This window comes from Miscanthus floridulus, chromosome 6 (genome assembly GCF_019320115.1).
Source record: "Miscanthus floridulus cultivar M001 chromosome 6, ASM1932011v1, whole genome shotgun sequence".
Classification (NCBI taxonomy): Eukaryota; Viridiplantae; Streptophyta; class Magnoliopsida; order Poales; family Poaceae; genus Miscanthus; species Miscanthus floridulus.
The window spans coordinates 138,462,475-138,483,616 of NC_089585.1; the positions used below are offsets into that span (position 1 = coordinate 138,462,475).

The 21,142-nt window shown below is 42.2% G+C and overlaps 3 protein-coding genes across 6 annotated transcripts; 1 reads left to right on the forward strand and 2 right to left on the reverse strand.

The window, feature by feature from the left end:
• The first annotated feature begins 6,170 nt into the window (after positions 1-6,170).
• Positions 6,171-10,234, forward strand: LOC136459845 (serine/threonine-protein kinase-like protein ACR4). Its single transcript, XM_066459674.1, has 9 exons — positions 6,171-6,270; positions 6,418-6,546; positions 7,822-8,036; positions 8,146-8,327; positions 8,542-8,668; positions 8,754-8,825; positions 8,987-9,170; positions 9,319-9,439; positions 9,586-10,234. Exons 3-9 carry the CDS (start codon positions 7,883-7,885, stop codon positions 9,847-9,849), a joined length of 1,104 nt encoding a protein of 367 aa, XP_066315771.1. The 5' UTR covers positions 6,171-6,270; positions 6,418-6,546; positions 7,822-7,882; the 3' UTR covers positions 9,850-10,234.
• A 138-nt stretch (positions 10,235-10,372) lies between these two features.
• Positions 10,373-11,769, reverse strand: LOC136459846 (photosynthetic NDH subunit of subcomplex B 5, chloroplastic-like). Its single transcript, XM_066459675.1, has 5 exons — positions 11,425-11,769; positions 11,202-11,256; positions 10,991-11,059; positions 10,847-10,905; positions 10,373-10,728 (listed from the first exon to the last, which is right to left on the reverse strand). Exons 1-5 carry the CDS (start codon positions 11,689-11,691, stop codon positions 10,492-10,494), a joined length of 687 nt encoding a protein of 228 aa, XP_066315772.1. The 5' UTR covers positions 11,692-11,769; the 3' UTR covers positions 10,373-10,491.
• A 478-nt stretch (positions 11,770-12,247) lies between these two features.
• Positions 12,248-20,048, reverse strand: LOC136459847 (uncharacterized). Of its 4 annotated transcripts, none has more exons than XM_066459677.1 (15): positions 19,671-20,048; positions 19,137-19,231; positions 18,654-18,767; positions 18,410-18,514; positions 18,244-18,315; positions 17,774-17,886; positions 17,561-17,689; positions 17,403-17,471; positions 17,195-17,282; positions 17,027-17,098; positions 16,848-16,948; positions 13,244-13,361; positions 13,065-13,124; positions 12,830-12,940; positions 12,248-12,627 (listed from the first exon to the last, which is right to left on the reverse strand). In XM_066459677.1, the coding sequence occupies exons 1-15, from the start codon at positions 19,780-19,782 to the stop codon at positions 12,529-12,531; spliced, it is 1,458 nt and encodes a 485-aa protein (XP_066315774.1). In that variant the 5' UTR covers positions 19,783-20,048; the 3' UTR covers positions 12,248-12,528. The 4 variants fall into 4 exon arrangements, with proteins under 4 accessions (XP_066315774.1, XP_066315773.1, XP_066315775.1 ...); XM_066459676.1 differs by having other exon boundaries at positions 17,555-17,689; XM_066459678.1 differs by lacking the exon at positions 19,137-19,231 and having other exon boundaries at positions 17,555-17,689; positions 19,671-19,799.
• Between the last annotated feature and the right edge of the window lie 1,094 nt (positions 20,049-21,142).

Here is a 21,142-nt window from a genome sequence, read left to right on the forward strand (position 1 = left end):
CCGAAAAGTGAAAGATCACAAAAGTTGTCGGGCCACACAATTGTGTTGACCATATGCTGACACTGAAGCATCGACAGTTGACATCTACCCTCATTGCCAAGCGGTTGATGAGAATATTGTAGGGAGAACCCAACATAAAGGTTATGACAGTTATCAGGATCGTTTAAGCATTGTATGGAGGTTATGTGATAACTTATGATAAAGCTTAGAGGGCTAAGCAGCGAGCATGGAAGATGATATATGGGGACTGGGAGGATGGTTATGAGCAGCTGCTAGTACTTTTCAATGCAATCAAATCAATGAATCCAGACGTGCATTATGAGTACATCCCAAAACCAAATGCATGAAAAGATAGGAGGCAGATATTCTTCCGTGCTTTCTGGTGCTTCCCTCAGTGTGTCGAGGCCTTTAGGCACTGTCGTTCTGTCTTCTCCATTGATGGTACGTTCTTGATTTGTAAATACCAGGACACACTTCTTATAGCCATATCATGTGACGCGAACAACAAGTTGGTTCCTTTGACATTTGCTTTGGTTGAGAAGGAGAACAATGACAATTGGGAATAGTTTTTGAGGCTAGTCCGGATACATATGGTTGGGCCTGGCAGGGAGGTTGGCGTCATATCTGATAGGCCCCAGGGCATATTTAATGTCGTGGAAGAGCAGATATAGGGGTATGCACCTTTGCACACCTTTGCACCATCATTGGTGTACTCGACACCTTGCCGAGAATCTACTCTGGAAGGATGGTGTGAAGGATAACTTTGATCTATTTCAGGAGGCTGCTCGACAGCCTGAGGACAAGTACTTTTAGAAAAAGTTGGAGTAGGTCAGAACCGCATCAAATGCAGAAGGTAGACAATGGCTCATAGATTTGATGAGGGATTTGGAGAAATGGACAAGAGCTCACGACGCTGGTGGATGGAGGTACGAGTTTTAGTGCAACAACATGGCGGAGTCTTTTAATAAGTTGCTATTGGAGATACATGGTATGTCCATGAATGCAATCATTCAATTCACCTTTTACAAGCTTGTTGCCTTGTTCAACGATAGACACGCCCATGCATTGAAGTTGCGGAGTGATGGAGAGATATGGGCTCCGAAATCAAAGGCACACCTAGAGAAGGCAAATGAAAAGGCTGGCACACATGAGGTTACATGTTTTGACCACGCCACAGGGACTTATCAGGTCGAGCATAGGGGTGGTACAACGTTCGACGATGAGGTCCAAGAGTCGAGGATGCATGTGGTAATCCTCTAAGATTTCACATGCACTTATGGTAAACCAAGACAGTATCACTTTTTATGTTCATATTTGGTGGCAGCAGCTAGGCATTGCAACTATAATATCGAGAGCAGGATACCTCACGAGTTTAGTGTCGACATGCTTATGCACACATGGAGCCCTCGCTTCGTGCCTTTCCAGGACCCTAGAGAGTGGCCTCCATATGATGGGCCAAAGTACATTGCGGATCCAGCTTACTGTTGGAACAAACGTGGATCAAGGAAGAGGACGAGACAGAGAATGATTATGGATCAGATACCCAAAAGAACGAGGCGTGGGAGAGAAACCCCATTTCTTACTGGCCCGAGCAGTACGAGTGCGGCAAGTGTGGTAGACTGAGCCACAATTCACGCACGCACTTGCCATTGGCAGATTAGTGAGGTGCGACTATTGGTTGTTTTTATTATTTCATATTTGTCGTATTCATTCAATTAATTATGCATGTCTCAATTTATGCTTGTGATTGTGTCAATTACTTGTATATTTCTAAGTTTATGTTTCATTGTATATTGAATTTCTATTTCATTGACTTTTTTGTAGGATGGCGCAATTCAACCTGCTCGACCTGGCGTACGAGTAGACCCATCGAGGACGTCTCATAGCGGAGGAGCATATAATAATCTATATGTTTTGTTCAAATTTTTGTGAGCGTACACGTGTTCATGAAGTAATGGGAGACTATGTTTTATTTTATACAGGACCTTCCGCTCCTTTGTCCTAAAACCCACAATGGGTAATAATCTATACGCTTTGTTTGTAATTTTAAAAGAAAAAAAGTTCCTGATTGTGGTTAGTTCATTACTTAATGTTTATGTTTGGTTGTGGAGGAGGCAACACACCACCACAATCTTACTGAGAACTTTGTTGCAGGGCAATACCCTCTAATACTCGGTTGAAGACATTGAGCGCTTTTGTCCGAGAGTCAGGGACGACGACACGCGTAGCTTCCTAGACGTAAGATTCAAAATATTCTTTTAAATATATTATTAATACGTTAAATTCTTTCGGTTAACATAATTTTTTACAACAAAGACTGTCACATCGGCTACGCCGTGCGGCTGCTCATTGTGGTTGCAGGACAGCCACGACGCAAGACGTGCACGTTCCTTCCGCAGGCAGAGGAGGCTTAGATTTGTCTAGCCAAGCACCTACAGGGTCCATAGGCATTGCATACGAGGACGAGGATGAGGACAAGGATGACGACGAGGTGGACCAGAGGCACGAGGAGCTTGGCCCGTCTCAGCTCCAGGACGCTCCCTCGACTTAGCCTACACAACCTTCAGGCACTAGGCGACGCCGTCCACCTGACCCTTACACTCCAGGCACCAACGCTCTTGGTCACAATGGTAAGGGTAAGACTAGGCGGCAGTAAGGGTTTGTGGTAGATGTTATTATGTACTATTATGGACTTTGTGGACTTTCATTATGAACTATTATGGATTGTATGGACTATTATTATCAACTAGGAACTACTATGAACTATAATTATGAACTGTGTGGATTATTAATATGCTCATGCATATGGTTTTAGATGAATGCATATATTTGTATGTTTGAACATGTTGTATTGAGGTTAAATATTCATCTCATATTTGTGTATGGATTGTATAAAAAATAGGGGAAATTTTGCTAAGATTTTCTGCCTAAAGTACATATTAATCAGCGCCATCAGTTTTTCCGGTTCATTAAGTAATCAATTTGTTTTTTTGTTATGAGTATGCATGTATGCCTCTCGGCCTACCATATTGGTTGAGATTTTCTTTTCTTTCATGCAAAAGAACCGAACATGATTATGTACCACATTGGTTGAGATTTTCTTTTCTTTCCTTCCATTTTATGCAAAAGAACTGAACGTGATTATGTACATTGCATGCGTGTGAGCCAATCTTGCATGCGAGTAGCCGAGCACTGAGCCGCTGAGCAACAGCGAAGTAGACTAGCGGGCAGGTACGTTTATGTCATCGTCTCCAACTGCAGTTAGTAAAATAATATAGCATTTACAGTGATTTGTCATGTCATCGTCGAATAGACTTTTTAGTGTCCTTCGAAATAGTGATTGAAGTCTAAAATCGAATAGGCTTTTCAGTCATGGAATCTAGGTTCTCCAGTGTCTTACGATGTAGACTTTTCAGTGATTCTAAGTAGACTTTCCAGAAGCATTTATAGCACAATACAACGGCTAGCAAACCTACCTCCGCCTATATATATGTGTTCGAGGATGCATTGCTAACCAAAAGGAAAACCAAACTAGTATTTAGATTCGTTGGAGTAGGAATGTCTGGAGGGTCATTTAGAGGAAAGGGTTTTAGAAGTGGAAGAGAAAAGGGGGGACGAAGGGAACTCCCATTGTGTGGGAGGGGTCTTTTGGGCCTGATTTCTTTGAGGAACCAGTGTATCAGTTTCCTCCCGAGAGCAAGAGTGATTTAACTAAAGAGTGCCCTCTCAGATGATACGATAACAGAAAGGAAGATTGGTCAAAATGCATGCATGGTGAGGACTGTTTAGTGTAGATGTTCATCGAGGGGATCAACGGAGGTCGTCGCTTCTTCAAATGTCCGCGAGCATGTGTAATTGCTATTACATTTCGTTTGTTAAATATGTTTCTCAAATACCCTTACAACACACAGGACATACTTATTGTAGTCTTCCGAGTTTGAAGAAAACTGTAGGTTCACTAGGTGGGTCGATCCTCGATCAATTTATCTGCATCAGCAGTACATCTACTATCTGTAGGACCAAATCTTTGATTTATAAAGAGAAGTTAGCAGCGGGTATAAGGAAGACGAAGACGGCGACAACAACAATGGTGTAAGTTCATAGGAGGTACTCTACAATAATCCATATTGCACCTGCCCTAATCACAAGAACAAGGAGCCTTTGTCGTCACCCCCGCCATCACCACCAACAACAATGGGAGGCTACTGTGGAGAAGGTGCAACATAATTTGCTATGTGCCCACACTACTAGAACGACCCTATCTTATTCACATGGCATATCCACGTGTTTGTTGTTTGGTTTAATTACCTAAGGCATGTTAAGTTTAGTCGAAGGAACTATGTATCATTGTTTGGTACATGTTTTCACATGCTATTTCGTGTGCTTGTTGTTCATTTAAATTACCTAAGGCATGTTAGGTTTAGTTCAGGACCTCTGTACCCTAGTTCGGTATATGTTCTCACATGCCATTTCATGTATTGTGTGTGTTGAATTATATAATGCCCTACTTCGTTAGGTTTTGTTTGCAGCACATGATCACATTTCACTACGTCCGTAATATTAAACTGAATATTATGACTACAAATAATAGAAAACAAATATATAATGACAAGTCCAATACTATGACACATTAAACAACACAATAATACTAGAAGTACATGCCGACAAACTAAATAACGCAGTACATGACCTAAGCATGTCCATACTTAAAGTGCATTACATGACAACACAATGAAAAGTCCAACAGTAGACAACATTGTTCATGAATAAACCATAGAACTAGTAAGTAATGGAGACTACTGAGTGCAAAAATGTCACTTTCCTTTCCTCAGGGCATCGAGATTCTCCTCCATCGCTGATTTCGCTCGGCGTGCACGCTCAAGCTTCTTCTTCCTCTCCTCCCTGTACGTAGCAACACGCCTCCTTTCCTCCTCTTCTTTGCGTTCCTTTTCTGCAGCCTCCTCTCCACGTCTCTTCTCCATCATCTCCTTGTCCTCTGCCTCCCACCGTAACAGTTTCTGCATCCATTACTTGTCTTCAGGCTCAATCCAGTGCTCAAAATCACAGAGCGGTGGAGGGGTCTGCAACAAATACGATTGTTATAAAACAAAAAAATCATGCAAGATGTCATATGACACAAAATAATTATTACACAACATCAATTCCTCACCATCTTGTTAATGCGGCGCTGACGAAGTGTAGGCTCAAACGCAAAATTGGAACACATCTAATACATCTGCCTATACATGTTCTCTTCATCGAACTTAGCTACCTAGCAAGGATCGCCGCAAAAGCATATGGACACTGGAACACCACTAGGCTGAGACAATGGGTCGAAGGTATTTTCAGTCATTCGGCCATAACTATAATTTAGTCATTTTCGTTCTAAGAACCGAAAGCAATTAACATTAAACCCTACACCTAGGGTTTCTCATTTGATCCACAACAATGAACCCATAACATAATAATGTGCGCTGAGGTTATCTTGGTTTGCTAGTTTTTTCACGCCCTGGCATCCTACGGTTGTATAATATAAATATTAAAATTCAATGAAACCCTAAGTAATTACGATTCTTAAGTTAAAAAATCTAACTAATATATACCGAATCGATGTGAAAAAAAACTAGGCGGGAGCAACCTTGCTCTCGAAGATCTACGGATCAAATCAAAGTTTCCAAGGTCTAATATGCCGATTCGTGAGGTAGGACGAAGTGGGGAGAGAAAAAATCCGAGAGGAAGGAGAAAGAATAGGAAGATGGCTAGGGCAGCAAGGTTGTGCGCCGGGTTAAAACACCACCTCGACGCTAGGTCAGCGTCCACGCCGCCAACGTGGCCCCGGCCTAGGAGCTAAACCCTTTGGCGTCGAGGCGTGTAACCTCGGCACCACCAACGATAGCGCTGAGCTAAGAGTCTAGATTTTAAAAATATATCTCCAGGGATATATTTGTGAATAACTTTAAAAAAACGGGCCAAAAAAAAGGGCCTACAGCTCAACCCAACCAGCTTGTATATATACCGACATGTTTGTTTGCTGCTGGTTTCCCAATTCACAATCCGCCCCACTGGTGAGTGCCTTGCTGTTCTTCACTCTCTCGCTTTTTTTTCTTCCTGTGGGCGCTCCCCTCCCCCCCTGCCTGCGTGGTGCCTGCCTCCCTCCCCAAAACCTCCCAGGCAGCTCACCTCGCTCACAGAGTCACACAGTCACTTCACAGAATCACAGTACAGCGGTAGACCCACCCGAGGAGAGTAGCAGGGGAGGAAGAAGAATAGGTTTCTTGCCTGATTCCTGCTTCTGTCTCCTTTCGGTTTCATGGATTCTCACTTGCTTTAATTTCGAGACTACCTGTTTCTCCCATAATCGGCCCTACATGTCCTTGCATTTCTTGATTGGTTCGGTTTCTTTGGTTGTGATGATAGGAGGAAGAAGACGGGGTGGAGTCAAGAATCGGTACAAACCAATCGTGTTGTCTGCAGAATGGATTCAGCATTTGCGGCTGCTGTTGTTCTCGCACGTACATGATGCATCTAGACCTGAGCAATCTGCAGGTATGGTGTACTTTTGGATGGCTGCGAAATCATGGGCATTTTTCCCCAACAAAGTTCGCAATTTTGTGTATTTCTTTGATCGAGATCAGGTGGAGTGGCTGTGTCTCTTTTTTGGTGGGGTGGAGTGTGAATCATGCGTTTTTTCGACTTACCGTGGTTCCTGTGTTGTTCAGGAGTGCTGAATTTTGATTGATCGTAGGGAAATGATCAAACAATCAACAATCCTCATTGATCAACACTCCAATTGTTACTGTTACTGAGTTCAGAACTCTGGTAGCAGTCAATGCCACATTGTTACATTGTGATTTGCAAAATGCTACTGATTCATAAATAAAATCAACCCAACATTTCTATGCACAGCTTCAAGCTGGTTCAAGCAAAAGTGCATTTTTCATGTTTTGCCTGTACACTGCAGCGTGCTCATATTTGTTTCAGCACTAAGAGCATGCTTATAAGTGCAGGATTTCAGAGTGAAGATATTTGATTGCATTTCATTAATAACATGTCATTCTAAGTGTTGTGGTAAAATTCTTCTGACCTGGTTATGGCGCGAAAAATTTGAATGATCATATGGGAACATTATATCGGAAAAGAAACAGGTATGCGTTACTAGTAGCTTGGCCCAACTGCTGATACCATGATCAAAATGTGCTTTCCCAATTTTTCCAGTGCACGTTGCCACATAATGTCTAATTTTCGATATACGACAATTCCTCGTTTTCCAGTTTGATAACATAATTGTCTCTCTTTTTTTTGCCAGATTTATGCGTTACTAGTACCTTTGTCCATAACACCATTTTCATGATCAAAACGTGCTTTCCGAATTTTGCCATTGCGCTTTGCCACAAAATGTCCATTTTCAGATATGTTTTCTGTTTGGTAATTTAATTGCCTTTTTTGCCAGATTTATGCGTTACTAGTAGAGCCATCCGTACCGCTGATGCCATGATCAAAATGTGCTTTCCTAATTTTTCCACTTGAAGGCAACAAAAAAATAATGCATATCCTTTCTATTTTCCCCATCCTATAATAGGGCTACTTTGACCAATCCATGGTTTCATTGTCAATATATTATATATCACTAGTAATATAACTTTAGCTATTGATCAATCAATCCATGCATACATGTTTGCGTATATTTATTCACTATCTGAATTATTTTGTAGTTCACTGGCTGGCATAACCAGCAATCTGTACATTCATGTTCTTCCTTATGAATTTAAATATAAGCTCGCACAAATTTAATGTAACTCTTTAGGTTTCATATATCTGCAGATCTCATCACCACAGCTACAAAGATTACTGCCCTACTCTGAAGGAGGATATCCAATACTAGATGTCAGGACTTCTTGCAGCAGCTCTAGGAGCTGCTGCAGGAGGCTTTGCACTACTAGTTATTGTCGTCGTCGTCATAATAGTGCTTTGCCTACGGCATCGCAAAAGAACTTCAGACTCTTCAGAAAGTAGTTCATCAGGTCAAGCTGTACCAGGTACAGATTAAGTTACTTCCAATAAAACTTTAAAACTTAAGATAATTCATCTAAAGATACATTTTCCTTTCTATTTTCATAAGTAATAACTTCGCCTTCCATCTATCAGAGTCGCAAGGAGCAAGATGTCTTAGTTTGGAGGAATTGAATTTTGCTACAAGGTACTTCAGCAATGCGAATCTTATTGGACAAGGAACGTTTGGAGAGGTATACAAGGGTTTGCTCCAGGATGGCACAATAGTAGCTGTTAAAAGACGGCATTCTCCTCCTAGCCAGGAATTCATTCAAGAGGTAGCATAATCTTACTTATCCAGGTTCTTCGAAAAAAAAAATCTTACTTATCCACATGTTCAGTAATTGCTGGTCCTGAATTCATTGAATGTGCTGTGTTTTAACTTTATTTTTTCCGCATGACTTCCTGATATAATTTAAAATATAGCTCAGCTTGCTCCACACCCTTCTTACATTGTTTTGAGCTCATATGTCAGTGCTGTTTTCTTCTCAGGTTAATTACCTAGCATCTCTCTGTCACCGAAACCTTGTAAAACTTTTGGGGTACTGCCAGGAGGATGGCATACAGATGCTTGTTTATGAGTATATCCCCAATGGCAGCATCTCAACACATTTACATGGTGATTTCCATTGTGTTTTTATTATCTTACTCTAATGTACAAGAGTGGCGTCATCGGTTCTAATTCTTCTGCTATCCTTTTGTAGGTAACAGCCATGCTGCAGATTTAAGGTTAGAATTCAAGCAGAGACTTTCTATTGCTCATGGCACAGCTAAAGGTAAGTCTTCACATATGAATCAACTCTGAACTTTCCTTTATTGTTAGAATATAGCTCAGAAGTTCATAATCTCGTATCTGTTTAGACTCGTTCTTCTGTAGCAATGATCTTGTGGCAACTACATCAGCAATCTTAAATGACGATCTTTTCTTGCTATTCAGGCCTGAGTCACCTGCACTCGCTGACACCCCCTGCGATCCATATGAACTTCAAAACTTCTAATGTACTTGTGGATGAGGATTTCGTACCAAAAGTTGCAGATACTGGGATTCCAGGCATGCTTGATCGACTTGGTGTTACAGGACTGTCTTCCAGAACATCTATTGATCCTTTCGTTGATCCTCGGTAACAATGGACACACATGTTTCTGATAATTCTTACATTCATTGATTACATCAGATAGATACAGTAGAATCATCTGCCTTCAATATGTTGTATGCACTAGTACCTATTCATTACTTGAGATTGATGGAACTTCCTGTTGCATGATCAGAATGAAAGAAGCCATGAACTTGAACTTTTCCATACAAAGCGATGTATACAGTTTAGGTGTTTTCCTTCTGGAGTTGGTTAGCGGACGGAAAGCTGTATCTGATCAAAGCATCATTCAATGGGTAAGTAATGGCAGCACTGCTTGATGTTTGTCCACCCTTTTTTGCAAATAGCATACCCATTTCTAGACATATCTTTTACTCATTTCATAGTCATCATATACACACAAAAGTACCAGCCTGCTCACTATGCATCTATTGATATGCAGGTACAGAACTTCCAGGAATCAAGTGATATCTCCGTGATTGCAGACAACAGAATGGCCAGTGGCTTTACCTCAGAAAGCATGAAGGAACTGCTGCGCTTGACATCATGGTGTGTTAATCCAATGAGCGAGCAGCGTCCGTCGATGAGCTTGGTGGAGGCTGAAATACACCGGATTCGCGAGCAGGAGATCAGCCTCACAACAGTCATGACAGAAGGCACCCCAACTGTGACTCTAGGCAGTCAGCTCTTCAGAACATCAAGGTGAAACATCAGTGGGATGTGTAGTCTAGGAGAGAAGCTAGTTCTCTCATCAGGGCAGTAGATTAGCCTTGTTCTCTTTCAAAAAAAATCGTCTTCATAGCGAGCCAGCTGCATCCCAAGTGTACAAAAAAAAGGACAGCTGCGAGGCTTACCCCTTTTTTTTCCCCAGTTTTGTTACCCTGATGTTCCTTCCTAATTCTCCCTTTTCTGCACATATTTTTAGGGAAAATAATGACATTTACATTTCTGAATAATAATAATAATAAGAATGGGTGGGTGGTGGCAGACCAACGGATCTTAATGTTCAGTGCATCAGTCTTGCTTATGTTTTCTCAAACTATTGGAGAAACATGAAAAAAACCATGCAGAAAGTTGAAGCAACAGCATGCTCGCTGTTGTGCAGAACATGTTCTGTGAGAAGCCTGACATGCATGCATCATATGATATATGAGGATACAACAGATTTCAGGCTCTCCAGTTTTGCTTTACAGGGATGACTGCTGAGAACTTGAGTCTTGAGGCACGAAGATCCACACATTGTTGTTCCTTTATTTAGTTCATCAAGAGCATTTCCTAGCAGCTACGGTTTCTTTTCCCTGACAGACTTTTGCTAGAGATAACAATCTGAAGACAGAGTGGTATATATCTAGGTTGATTTGACGATGTCATCCCTGGGGTTAACGGTGAAGTCCCAGAGCTCGCCGTACTTCTCGTTGAAGTCCCAGATGTCCATGGAGTTGTAGTCGGCGATGAGCTTGTCGCGAGCCGACCTCTCCATCATGTAGATCTCCGGCTCGAAGTTGTGCGGCTTGTCAGGCTTGCGCATCTCGAAGATGCAGAACACGACGATGAAGACAGCTGCCCCGATGTACAGGTACTCTCCCTGGTGCCAGAAGCAGACGCATCTCCAATCCAATCAGTATAGGTACATGAAAGTACGGTGACAAGGTTTTGCGCAAATGCTTGGAACGTATAGGAATTTCATAGGAAACAATCCATACCGGCACATTGAAAGCCATGCCAAGGATGATTGCAGGAGGAAATGCCCAGGAGATGAGTGCTGCAAGAGATTCCATTGATGCAACAAATGAGCAAAGCAATGTTTCACTGAAGCAGAAAGATCTGAAGAGCCAGACAGTAGCCACCTTGAAAGCCCTGAGGAGGCTCAGCTTCTTGGTACCACTCGGAGACATCCTCCCAGAAACCCTTCTTGTCTTCAGAAGAAAAGGGGTATTGCAATTGTGTTGCAGGTTTTGTTTCACCACATCACAAAACAATCAGTGGATTATTATTTCTCCTCCTTCTTTTTGCATCGAAGGATATTATGAAAATGGAGTTTTTAGGATATAATAATACCTTGGGTTTCGAAATAGGTGTGGTGTCCATCGTACTTTCCGAACACGAAGTCCTCCTGCAACACAGTTTCTCTCAAGTGTTATCCATGAACGAACTAAACGTCATCCGTTCTTCAGAGTTCGTGGCACAACCTACGTCAAGATTCGCAGCTTTCCTGCGTGTTCTAAGCGCGGCCGGCAATGACAAAATTGAGGAGAAGAAGAAGAAGCAACGGGGGACGGACCGGGGCGATGCCGTTGGTGCGATACACGTCGATGGCGTCCTCCTCCAGGTCCGGCTCGATCTCCGACAGCGGCCCAGGCCCGGCCCTCACCACCACCGCGCTGCCCCTTGTATGCCGGCGACCACCGTGCAGCAGAAGCTGCTGCTGTGGCCGCACCGCCGCCTTCACCCTCAGCTGGTGCGGCGCTCCGTCATGGCGGTGGCGAGCAGTGCTGACCGCTGCAGACGGTGAGGCAGAGATGCCGGAGGTCAGGCTGCTGCTGCTCATTATCCGTTATCCCGCTGGTGCTGCGCTCGCTGCTGAGTGCTCCAACCCTGCTGCTGGCTTTCTGCTGCTGCTGCACACTATACGTTGCTTCAAAGAGACAAAAGCAACAATGGATAATGGTATTGGAGTTGGACACCTACCGTCCAGGATTTTTCGCTACCTTACCGTTCAAAAAAAAAGGATTTTTCGCTACCTTTTCCTGTCCCTTTCTCATTCCTGGAAATAATCGGGTATCGAAGAAATAGTAGAACCAACCAACTCATTAAAAACTCAGTATGATGCGTCGATTAACCTACAGTTTGCTTACACCACAGCATCAATTTTTTTTTTAAAAAAAAAGTTTGCAGTAGCACTGCATATCATTTAATAAGAGAAAGCAAGTATAATGCAGGGTTTTATTACACGCATCCTAACTTTTCAAGGAGCTGAAGAAACTAGCAACACGAGCAGAAGCAAAGAACAGATCAAGCTGCCAATGCCAGTGAACAGATCTCAGCGTAGGTTCACAACATTACTTCTGCAACATGCAAGCCCTTGTATGCGTTAACAGGCCAATTATTATCTTTTTTCTTTTACTGGTTCTTTAACATCCTACCACGTTTGTTATCAAAAGAATGCTACATGCTTACAACACCCTCGGACGTTCCACAGTACTAAAAAAAATATTACAACCACATTTCTTATAGCTTTCACTGGAGAACTACTGTGGAGATGGCCAGAATGTATTTACCACCTGATATGCAAGGGTTCAGTGTTAGGACTTTCTGGAGTATCATAAGCGTTACAGTGCCATCAGGCAAGAATTTACAATGCAGTTACATTATTCAAATAAGATTGCTAGCTTTGCCTGGCTTTCATAACCAGCTCTTCTGTTGTACCGCCGATGATCTCATTGGCACGCTTTAGAGGGACACAGCAAATTCTTCCAATAGAATCCTGGATGTGAAACAGACTTCAGTATGTGGGGAAAAAAGAAGCAGAGAACAAGCAACTAACAACATGGTGGTCAGTGGATGCAAAAACTTTTGACCCTGTAAATGTGTCTCTGCAAAAATGTGATTCTGTGCACTGTATTTGTAAGAAAACGTCCCTATGCTTTGATCAAGTGGTAACAAGAGAGAAAAAGGTGAGAACTCACTCTTGTAATGATACCAAGCCTCTCCAGCTTTTGAACAGCATCCATCACCTCAAAATTGCATTGCAAGCCAAACTCTTCCTGGATTAACTCCTCACATTGCAAGTCAAGGTCCTAGAACATCGGGAGCACATGAATGATTAATTTCAATATTTCTTCCATAAGAACAAGTGCATGAATAAAATATAAGTCCATGAATAAAATATAGATTTTAAAAATGAAAGAACAACATATATACATCACTTGTAGCCTTTCCGTTTTCCATCAAAATATAGTAGGCAATTATGACCTCCTTGACCTGAACATATGAAATCACAAGGATGGAAATGAAGTTAGCTAAGCTTCGAATTCCAATGTCTGAACCAATGCTTATTTAATTTATTGATTCTCAAGAAAAAGTGTAGAGAATAGACCTACCTCCTGTTGAATCACATCATCACAGAGATGCAGGAGTGTGCCTTTCCCACTATCTAGTTGTTTGTCATACATGGATTGAGTGATTAGGTTTTGGTAGGTTGCCATGTTCTGTTGAAACCTGCATTAGAAAACTATTTAACAGACCGAATATTTAACATACTGCCCGACACAACCATAAACACTAAGAAATAACATCGTAATGAAGAAAAGCTGTAACTCCACCTATGTGGTAAAGGAGGAGGGTTGTGATAGGCGTGGCGAGCCAACGTTAAACCTAGCCATTCTAATGGAGATAAAACCCGAAAGAAAACCGTTGGAGCGTAACCCTCTTAGTGACGCGCCATATCGGAACCCGGGTATGGTGTTAAATGAGCAAGGGCCGGGTCGTCACCCCCGTGACGCGCCGTGTTGCGATCTGGGCACGGTGTCAAGTGAGCAAGAATCGGGTTGTCGCATCCTTAGTGGCGTGCTACATCGGCGCCCGGGTGTAGTGAAAAATGAGCAAGGGTTTTCACATCTGAGTCAACGGGTGCGAAGGGTAAGGAAGCTAGTCAAACCAACTAGGATCCGTTTAGGTAGTTGGAATGTAGGGTCGCTTACAGGTAAGGTAAGAGAATTAGTTGATACCGCGACTAGGAGGCGTGTAAATATATTATGCGTTCAAGAGACTAAATGGAAGGGTCAGAAGGCGAAGGAGGTGGACAATACAGGTTTCAAGCTTTGGTACACAGGAACAGTCGCGAATAGAAATGGAGTAGGAGTTTTGATTGATAAGAGCCTCAAGAATAGTGTGATGGGAGTGAGAAGGCAATGAGATAGGATTATCTTAGTCAAGCTTGTCATTGGTGATATGGTCTTGAACCTAATTAGTGCGTATGCCCCCTAAGTAGGCCTCGACGAGAGTGCTAAGAGACAGTTCTGGGAAGACTTAGATGGCCTGATTAGAGTTGTACCTAGTAGTGAGAAGCTTTTTATAGGAGGAGATCTTAATGGGCATGTAGGTACTACAAGCGCAGGTTTCGAGGCAGTTCATGGAGGTTTTGGGTATGGTAGTAGGAATCAAGAGGGGGAGGAAGTTCTGGACTTTGCGGTAGCTTTTGACCTGATGATAGCCAACACTTTCTTTAGAAAGAGAGAATCTCATTTAGCGACCTTCAATAGCGGACAACACTCTAGCCAAATTGACTTTGTTCTCGCAAGAATAAAGGACAAACGAGCATGCTTGGGTTGCAAGGTGATATCAGGGAAGTGTGTTGTTTCTCAACATAAGCTTTTGGTGGCAGACTTTTGTTTTCAGGTGCGTGCCCGTAGGGATAAACAAGCTAAGATTGAAAGAACAAAGTTGTGGAAACTGAAAGGGGAGACGTCAGAGGTATTCAGGGAAAGGGTTATCAAAGAGGGCTCTTGGAAGGAAGATGACATAAACAACATGTGGGAGAAGATGACAACCAACATTCGGAAGGTGGCATTAGAGGTGTGTGGAGTAACCAAAGGAAGTGGAGGCGAGGCTAAAGATACTTGGTGGTGGAACGAAGAAGTCCAAAGGACTATTAAGGAGAAGAAAGAATGCTATAGACGCTTGTACCATGACAGGAGTGTGGACAACATAGAGAAGTACAAGGTGGCAAAGAAGACTGCAAAGCGAGCTGTAAGTGTGACAAAGGGTAGAGCGTACGAGGATCTTTACCAACATTTGGGTACGAAGGAAGGAGAGAAGGACATTTATAGGATGGCTAGGGTTCGTGAGAGAAAGATAAGAGACTTCAACCAAGTTAAGTGCATTAAGGATGAAATGGGGCATCTCTTGGTGAAGGAGGATGAGATCCAACATTGATGGCAAGAGTATTTTGACAAATTGTTCAATGGTGAGAATACGGATACAACCTTTCAGTTGGATGACTCTTTTGATGACACCAATAGGCGCTTTGTGCGGAGAATCCAAGAATCTGAGGTCAGAGAGGCGTTGAAAATGATGAAAGGAGGTAAGGCGATGGGACCGGATGGTATCCCAATCGAGGTGTAGAGATGCCTCAGGGACATAGCTATAGTATGGCTAACCAAGCTGTTCAACCATATTTTTCGATCGAACAAGATGCCTGACGAGTGGAGAAGTATATTGGTACCGATCTACAAGAATAAAGGGGATATTCAAAGTTGTACTAATTACCGGGGAATTAAGTTGATGAGCCATACTATGAAGCTATGGGAGAGAGTTATCGAGCATCGCTTGAGAGCAATAACGCGGATCTCTATGAACCAATTTGGTTTCATGCCTAGAAGATCAACCATGGAAGTCATTTTCTTAATAAGACAAGTTATGGAGCGGTATAGGGAGAAGAAGAAGGACCTACATATGGTTTTTATTGACTTGGAGAAGGCTTATGATAAAATACCAAGGAATGTTATGTGGTGGGCTTTAGACAAACATAAAGTCCCAACAAAGTACGTCGGGCTCATTAAGGACATGTACAACAATGCTGTGACTAGTGTTCGAACAAGTGATAGAGACACGGATGACTTCCCGATTAGGATAGGACTACATCAAGGGTCAGCTTTGAGCCCTTCTCTGTTTGCCTTAGTGATGGATGAGGTCACAGGGGACATACAAGGGGACATCCCTTAGTGTATGCTTTTCACGGATGATGTAGTGCTAGTTGATGAAAGTCGGGCAAGAGTGAATCAGAAACTGGAGTTATGGCGAGAGACTTTAGAGTCCAAAGGGTTTAGACCCAGTAGAACTAAAACTGAGTATATGAGATGTGACTTCGGCACTACTACTCGGAAGGAGGAAGATATTAGTTTGAAAGATCAAGTAGTGCCTAGGAAGGATACATTTCGATATTTAGGATCAATGCTACAGAGAGACGGGGATATTGATGAAGATGTTAGCCATAGAATCAAAGCAGGGTGGATGAAGTGGCGCCAAGCATCTGATGTCATATGTGACAAAAGGGTACCACAGAAGCTAAAAGGCAAGTTTTATAGGACGACGATTAGACCTGCTATGTTGTATGGTGCAGAATGTTGGCCTACGAAAAGACGACATGTTCAACGGATAAGTGTTGCGGAAATGCGTATGTTGCGTTGGATTTGCGGTCATACAAGAAGGAATCGAGTTCGGAACGATGATATACGTGATAAATTAGGGGTAGCACCAATTGAAGAAAAGCTTGTCCAACACTGGTTGAGATGGTTTGGACATGTCCAACGGAGATCTCCAGAGGCACCAGTGCGTAGTGGAATCCTAAGCCAGGATAGTAACGTGAAGAGAGGCAGAAGAAGACCAAAGTTGACTTGGGTATAAGCAATAAAAGGAGACTTGAAAGGATGGAATATACCCAAAGACTTAGCCTTAGATATGAGTGCTTGGAAAACAGCTATTCAACCTTGATTGCTTCTGCTGGGTTTCAACTCTAGCCTACCCCAACTTGTTTGGGACTTAAAGGCTTTGTTGTTGTTGTTGTTGTTGAATGAAGAAAAGCTGTGCAGTTTGTGAAAGTGTTCTGGAGGATGTCTACAAGGTGACAAACAAAAGCTTCCACCTTTTTCTAATGTCTTCATAATAAACATTACTGATAAAAATCAAATCAACCAAGATACTCACGAGAAATAGATCTTAGCACAATATCCTGCCAGAGCAGAAAGGATGGCAATTACAACCCAGAAATCAGCTTTAGGCATTTCCAGTGAACTGATGAGTGTAACCTATGTGATGTGACACAAGTAAATCAGAAGGTGAAGTATCACAACAGAATCAAATGAAACTGGTTACAGTCCACTTACAAGTCCAATGACAACTGAAACAATAAATTGAACCCAGTCCATAGGTGTGAGGCTTGGGTTTTTCTTCTCAGGCTGCAACAATTACAGTGGTTCTTCAGCATAATTCCAGTTAAACGATAAATATGAATGCGAAAATTTTCTTCAGACAAGGCAACTCCCAGTGCTAACCAGAACCAACTCCATATCTGCCATTGGAATATTTTTGAAGTGTTTTACATGAATTGCTCTATCATCCTGGTCCTTTGGACTTTTTCTCCTGAAGGAAAACATCACAAATCAGTGCATGCTGTAATTCAAACAAATCACGCAACCATCCATGTCAGAACCAAGACTAGAAAATTTTGTCTGCAACCTAAAATCATTTTATAACCTTTACCTATACAAGACAATCACCTCTTCAAATGTAGGCTCTTGAATTGTGACCTTGCCGATTAAATTCTGAAAGCTGCAAAGAGGAAACTGTAAGACCATGAGAGAAAGTGATCGAGAGTGTGACAGCTTAATAACAGGTTAAAGAAGAGAGCAAACCTTAACTTCATTGTTTCAAGTCGTATGCGTTCAACATAAAGCTCCTTGTCTTCTACTTCACTAGCTAAATCATCATTCTTCTTGGAATCTATCTTTGGCTTACTATTTTTCTTTCTTGAGAAGAGCTTTTGCAGTCTGAAGCGCAGTATGGAAAATAGTAAAATTTTGGGTGAGCAAGATCAAATGTACAGGGCATTAAATCTGCCGCAGATAGCATACCTCGTTTTCTCAAGGAACCCTCGCCATGCACGAGCTATGATCATGTCCACTTTCTCCATGAAGAAAAAGTTGCTAGTGCGGTCCAATCCAATGCCCCTACGAAATATAACATACTGGCACATGAAGGATTATGTCAGCTAAATAAGTAGTTGTTGATCAACAATATCTGAGGAATACTAAGCAACAACTCAATGACACTTGGAGAGAAGAGGTCTGGACTCTGAAGGAGCAACAGTAAACAAAAAAAATGATACAATACACAACGCATGATTGTCTATAAGAAGAATTAGCTGACAACTAAATTAGAGTAACCCGAATATGAATGTTTGACTGCTTGGCTGGTCACACAAAACGAGAATTTGTTTTTTACGAAATAACACTAACCTGTTGTAACTCAAGAACAAAGGAACAATCTACTGATGACTTTCCAAAAAGAAATGTTCATCTATGTCATGTATAAAAAATATCACCTTATCCGAGAAGTCAGGTAGGTTTTCATGACGGTGCTCCTTAAAATACTTCAACAGAAGCTTGTTATCTAACTGTTAAAGGGCAAAAACAAATTGGAATTTCACACTGAAATTTAGTGAATTTTAGATAAGGACATATTTTGCTTTTGCAGGGAAGGGCATTCACCTTTGATTCATCAACTTTAATAGGAAGATTCAACAGATATTGTCCAGAATGAGCAAGTTCAACCTCATCGTCATTTACTATGTTAAAATTGCTCTTTTCCATCACCTGCACTTCAAGTAAGGACACTTTAAAGAGCACATTTACAGAATATGTTTTGATTCACAAAGAAACTGTTCCATGCCTCCTTCCTTCACTTGGAGGTTAAACCTATAAATAGTTATTTCTCCCAGAATAGGTCCTTTACCCGAAAGAAATAAGACAGGAAGTTCTGCTCAAGCATATCGACTTCCTCCGACGAGAAGTTTTGCTGCTGGAGTTTTTTAGCACCATGCACAGGATCGAAGAGAGCGAACAGTTCCTGCAAAAGTACCAGTCTGAATAGATCAAATATCATTGAAGCACTGAAGACTCTGGAGATGGTTGTAATAATGAATTCGAACCAACAAACGCTACGGCCATGTTTAGATTACAAAAAATTTCAACCCGATGAATAGTAGCACTTTCGTCTTATTTGGTAAATATTGTCCAATCGTGGACCAACTAAGCTTAAAAGATTCATCTCGTGATTTCCAACTAAACTGTGCAATTTGTTATTTTTTTTACCTACATTTAATGCTCCATGCAAGCGGCTAAAAATTGATGTGACGGAGAGAGAGTGAAAAAACTTTGGAATTTGGAGGTGATCTAAACAAGGCCTACATTTGTATGGATAATAAACTCTCCTCACCATCATATCATCAAACTGGAGATGGTACCAAGCCCTTATGGTGTACTCAACCCTCTTGCAGAGCTTTAAGAATTCTTGTTTGTCGGATTGATGTTCTTCAATAAAAAAAAACACAACAGTATTAACTGAGTTGCACGGTATTGTATCCAAAGCAGCATCCTTGCTTCAGCTTGTCGTAAACAAGACAAGGCAATATTTAAAAGAGATATTTGATGGCCACATGATAAAGAGGGTGCACAGCTAAAGACATGTATTTCAGTCGCAATGGGTACACGGACTTGTCTATGCAGATTCCACTTTACATGAACCAGGTGAATAAATCAAAGCGAGATTCTAGCTTTTCCCTCAAAAGAGACAGGGATCTCGCAAGCCAGCAACTTTGCAGTAAATAGGATAATCACGATGCTATAGCCTCGCTTTTATGAGCCCAACATCCCGTGGTCGACCAGCCAAGAAACGCAAGTTGCCGGCGGTGAAGACGAGAGACTGCCTAAACGGAGAGGCAACAGAGTAGGCAGGGAGAGAAAGAGATACCGATGAGGTAGGCGAGCTTCATGATGAGCTTGGGCTTCATGATGGGGATCACGGACTCGCGCTCCAGCCGCACCACTTCCTTCTTCTCCTTCCCCGCATCCGCCTCCGCCATTGCCTGCTCTTGCCTACGCAGTATGCACCAGCGTCCAGCTCCAGCACCGGCAGCCACCAGGCTGGATTCGTTTCTCCTTCAGGTCTCCCCTCCTTGAAGACGCGGAGGAGGAAACGCAGTTGCGACTTGGGAACGGAAGATTGACGGGTGAGGATTGAGGAATGCAGCTGTGCAATTGATTAATTGCTCTGTCGTGGATGAACTGGGAAGGAAGTGGAAAGTGGAAACGCACTACGGTTACAGATCCGCACAGTGTTCGTCTCTTCTCCGGCCGGCGGTAGAGAGCCAAAGTAAGATTTACGTGAGTACGCCTTCTCCGAAAGGAGGCGTATTATATAGTACACTCAAAACCTTGAACTGTTTTTTTTTTTTTTTTGAGGGGAACAAACCTAGGCCTGTTGGGCTTGGGGGCACTTGGGGCTGTTGGGCTGAGGTCTTGGAAATCGACTGTGGGCCGGATCAAATGAAACATTTCTATGATGGGCCAAACACGAACTACTACAGCTCTTTAATTTTTTCTCTCGTTTATTTACATTTCGTAGTATTTGTACTTGCAACCTTCCTGTGTTGACCGCGGGTCCGCAGGTGTGGTGACTTAATAGAACCGATAAAATTTGTAACTGATTCAATTGTGTGGTTTTATTTGAGCCGTTTTTAGCTCAAAATTGGTGGCGAGGCCGTCCTCAAAAACAGATAATTTTGATGTCAATTTTTCATCATTTTTATTCTCCCAATAAATCAGATGATCTAATTAAGCTCTTTACATTATAAGATGCGCGTGCTGATGCACATTACTTATCGTTACAAGAATAATTAGATGAAAAAAAAAATGTGCGCACATGGCTAGTAAAAAAAATCTTGATTGATCCAAACGTGCACAGAATTGAGTTGGTCTGGAATGAAGCCGTGCGGCATTTTTCTAGAAATGACTCTACTCGAACTCGAGAGATTTGTTGGGGTTGGCCTATGGAAACATCGTACAAGGAATGGTTTCGTGACGGATGAGTTGACGACGAGATTCAAACCAAACGTCTCGCCAAGGTTGGATGTTGGATCAGATGATTCCGCACAACCTCATGACGCGAACCAAACGCGCTATTGATAGCAAGGTTTCAACCAAAACCAGAGAAACACTAGCCATCTAGGTATATCGATGGACTTTCCTTGATGTTGCCAGTTTGCCACGACAGTCGCAACACTGAAATTGTCAATTCTGTGCTTCGTTTCGTGGAGGCAACACCACCAAGTCACCAACAGAAAGCCGGCCATAACTAATTGTAAAAAAAAAAGTCTGAACCAAAATGGAACAAAAAATATTTTCCACAAAGAGCAGCTGGACGTTTTGTCAGCACGGTCAGGT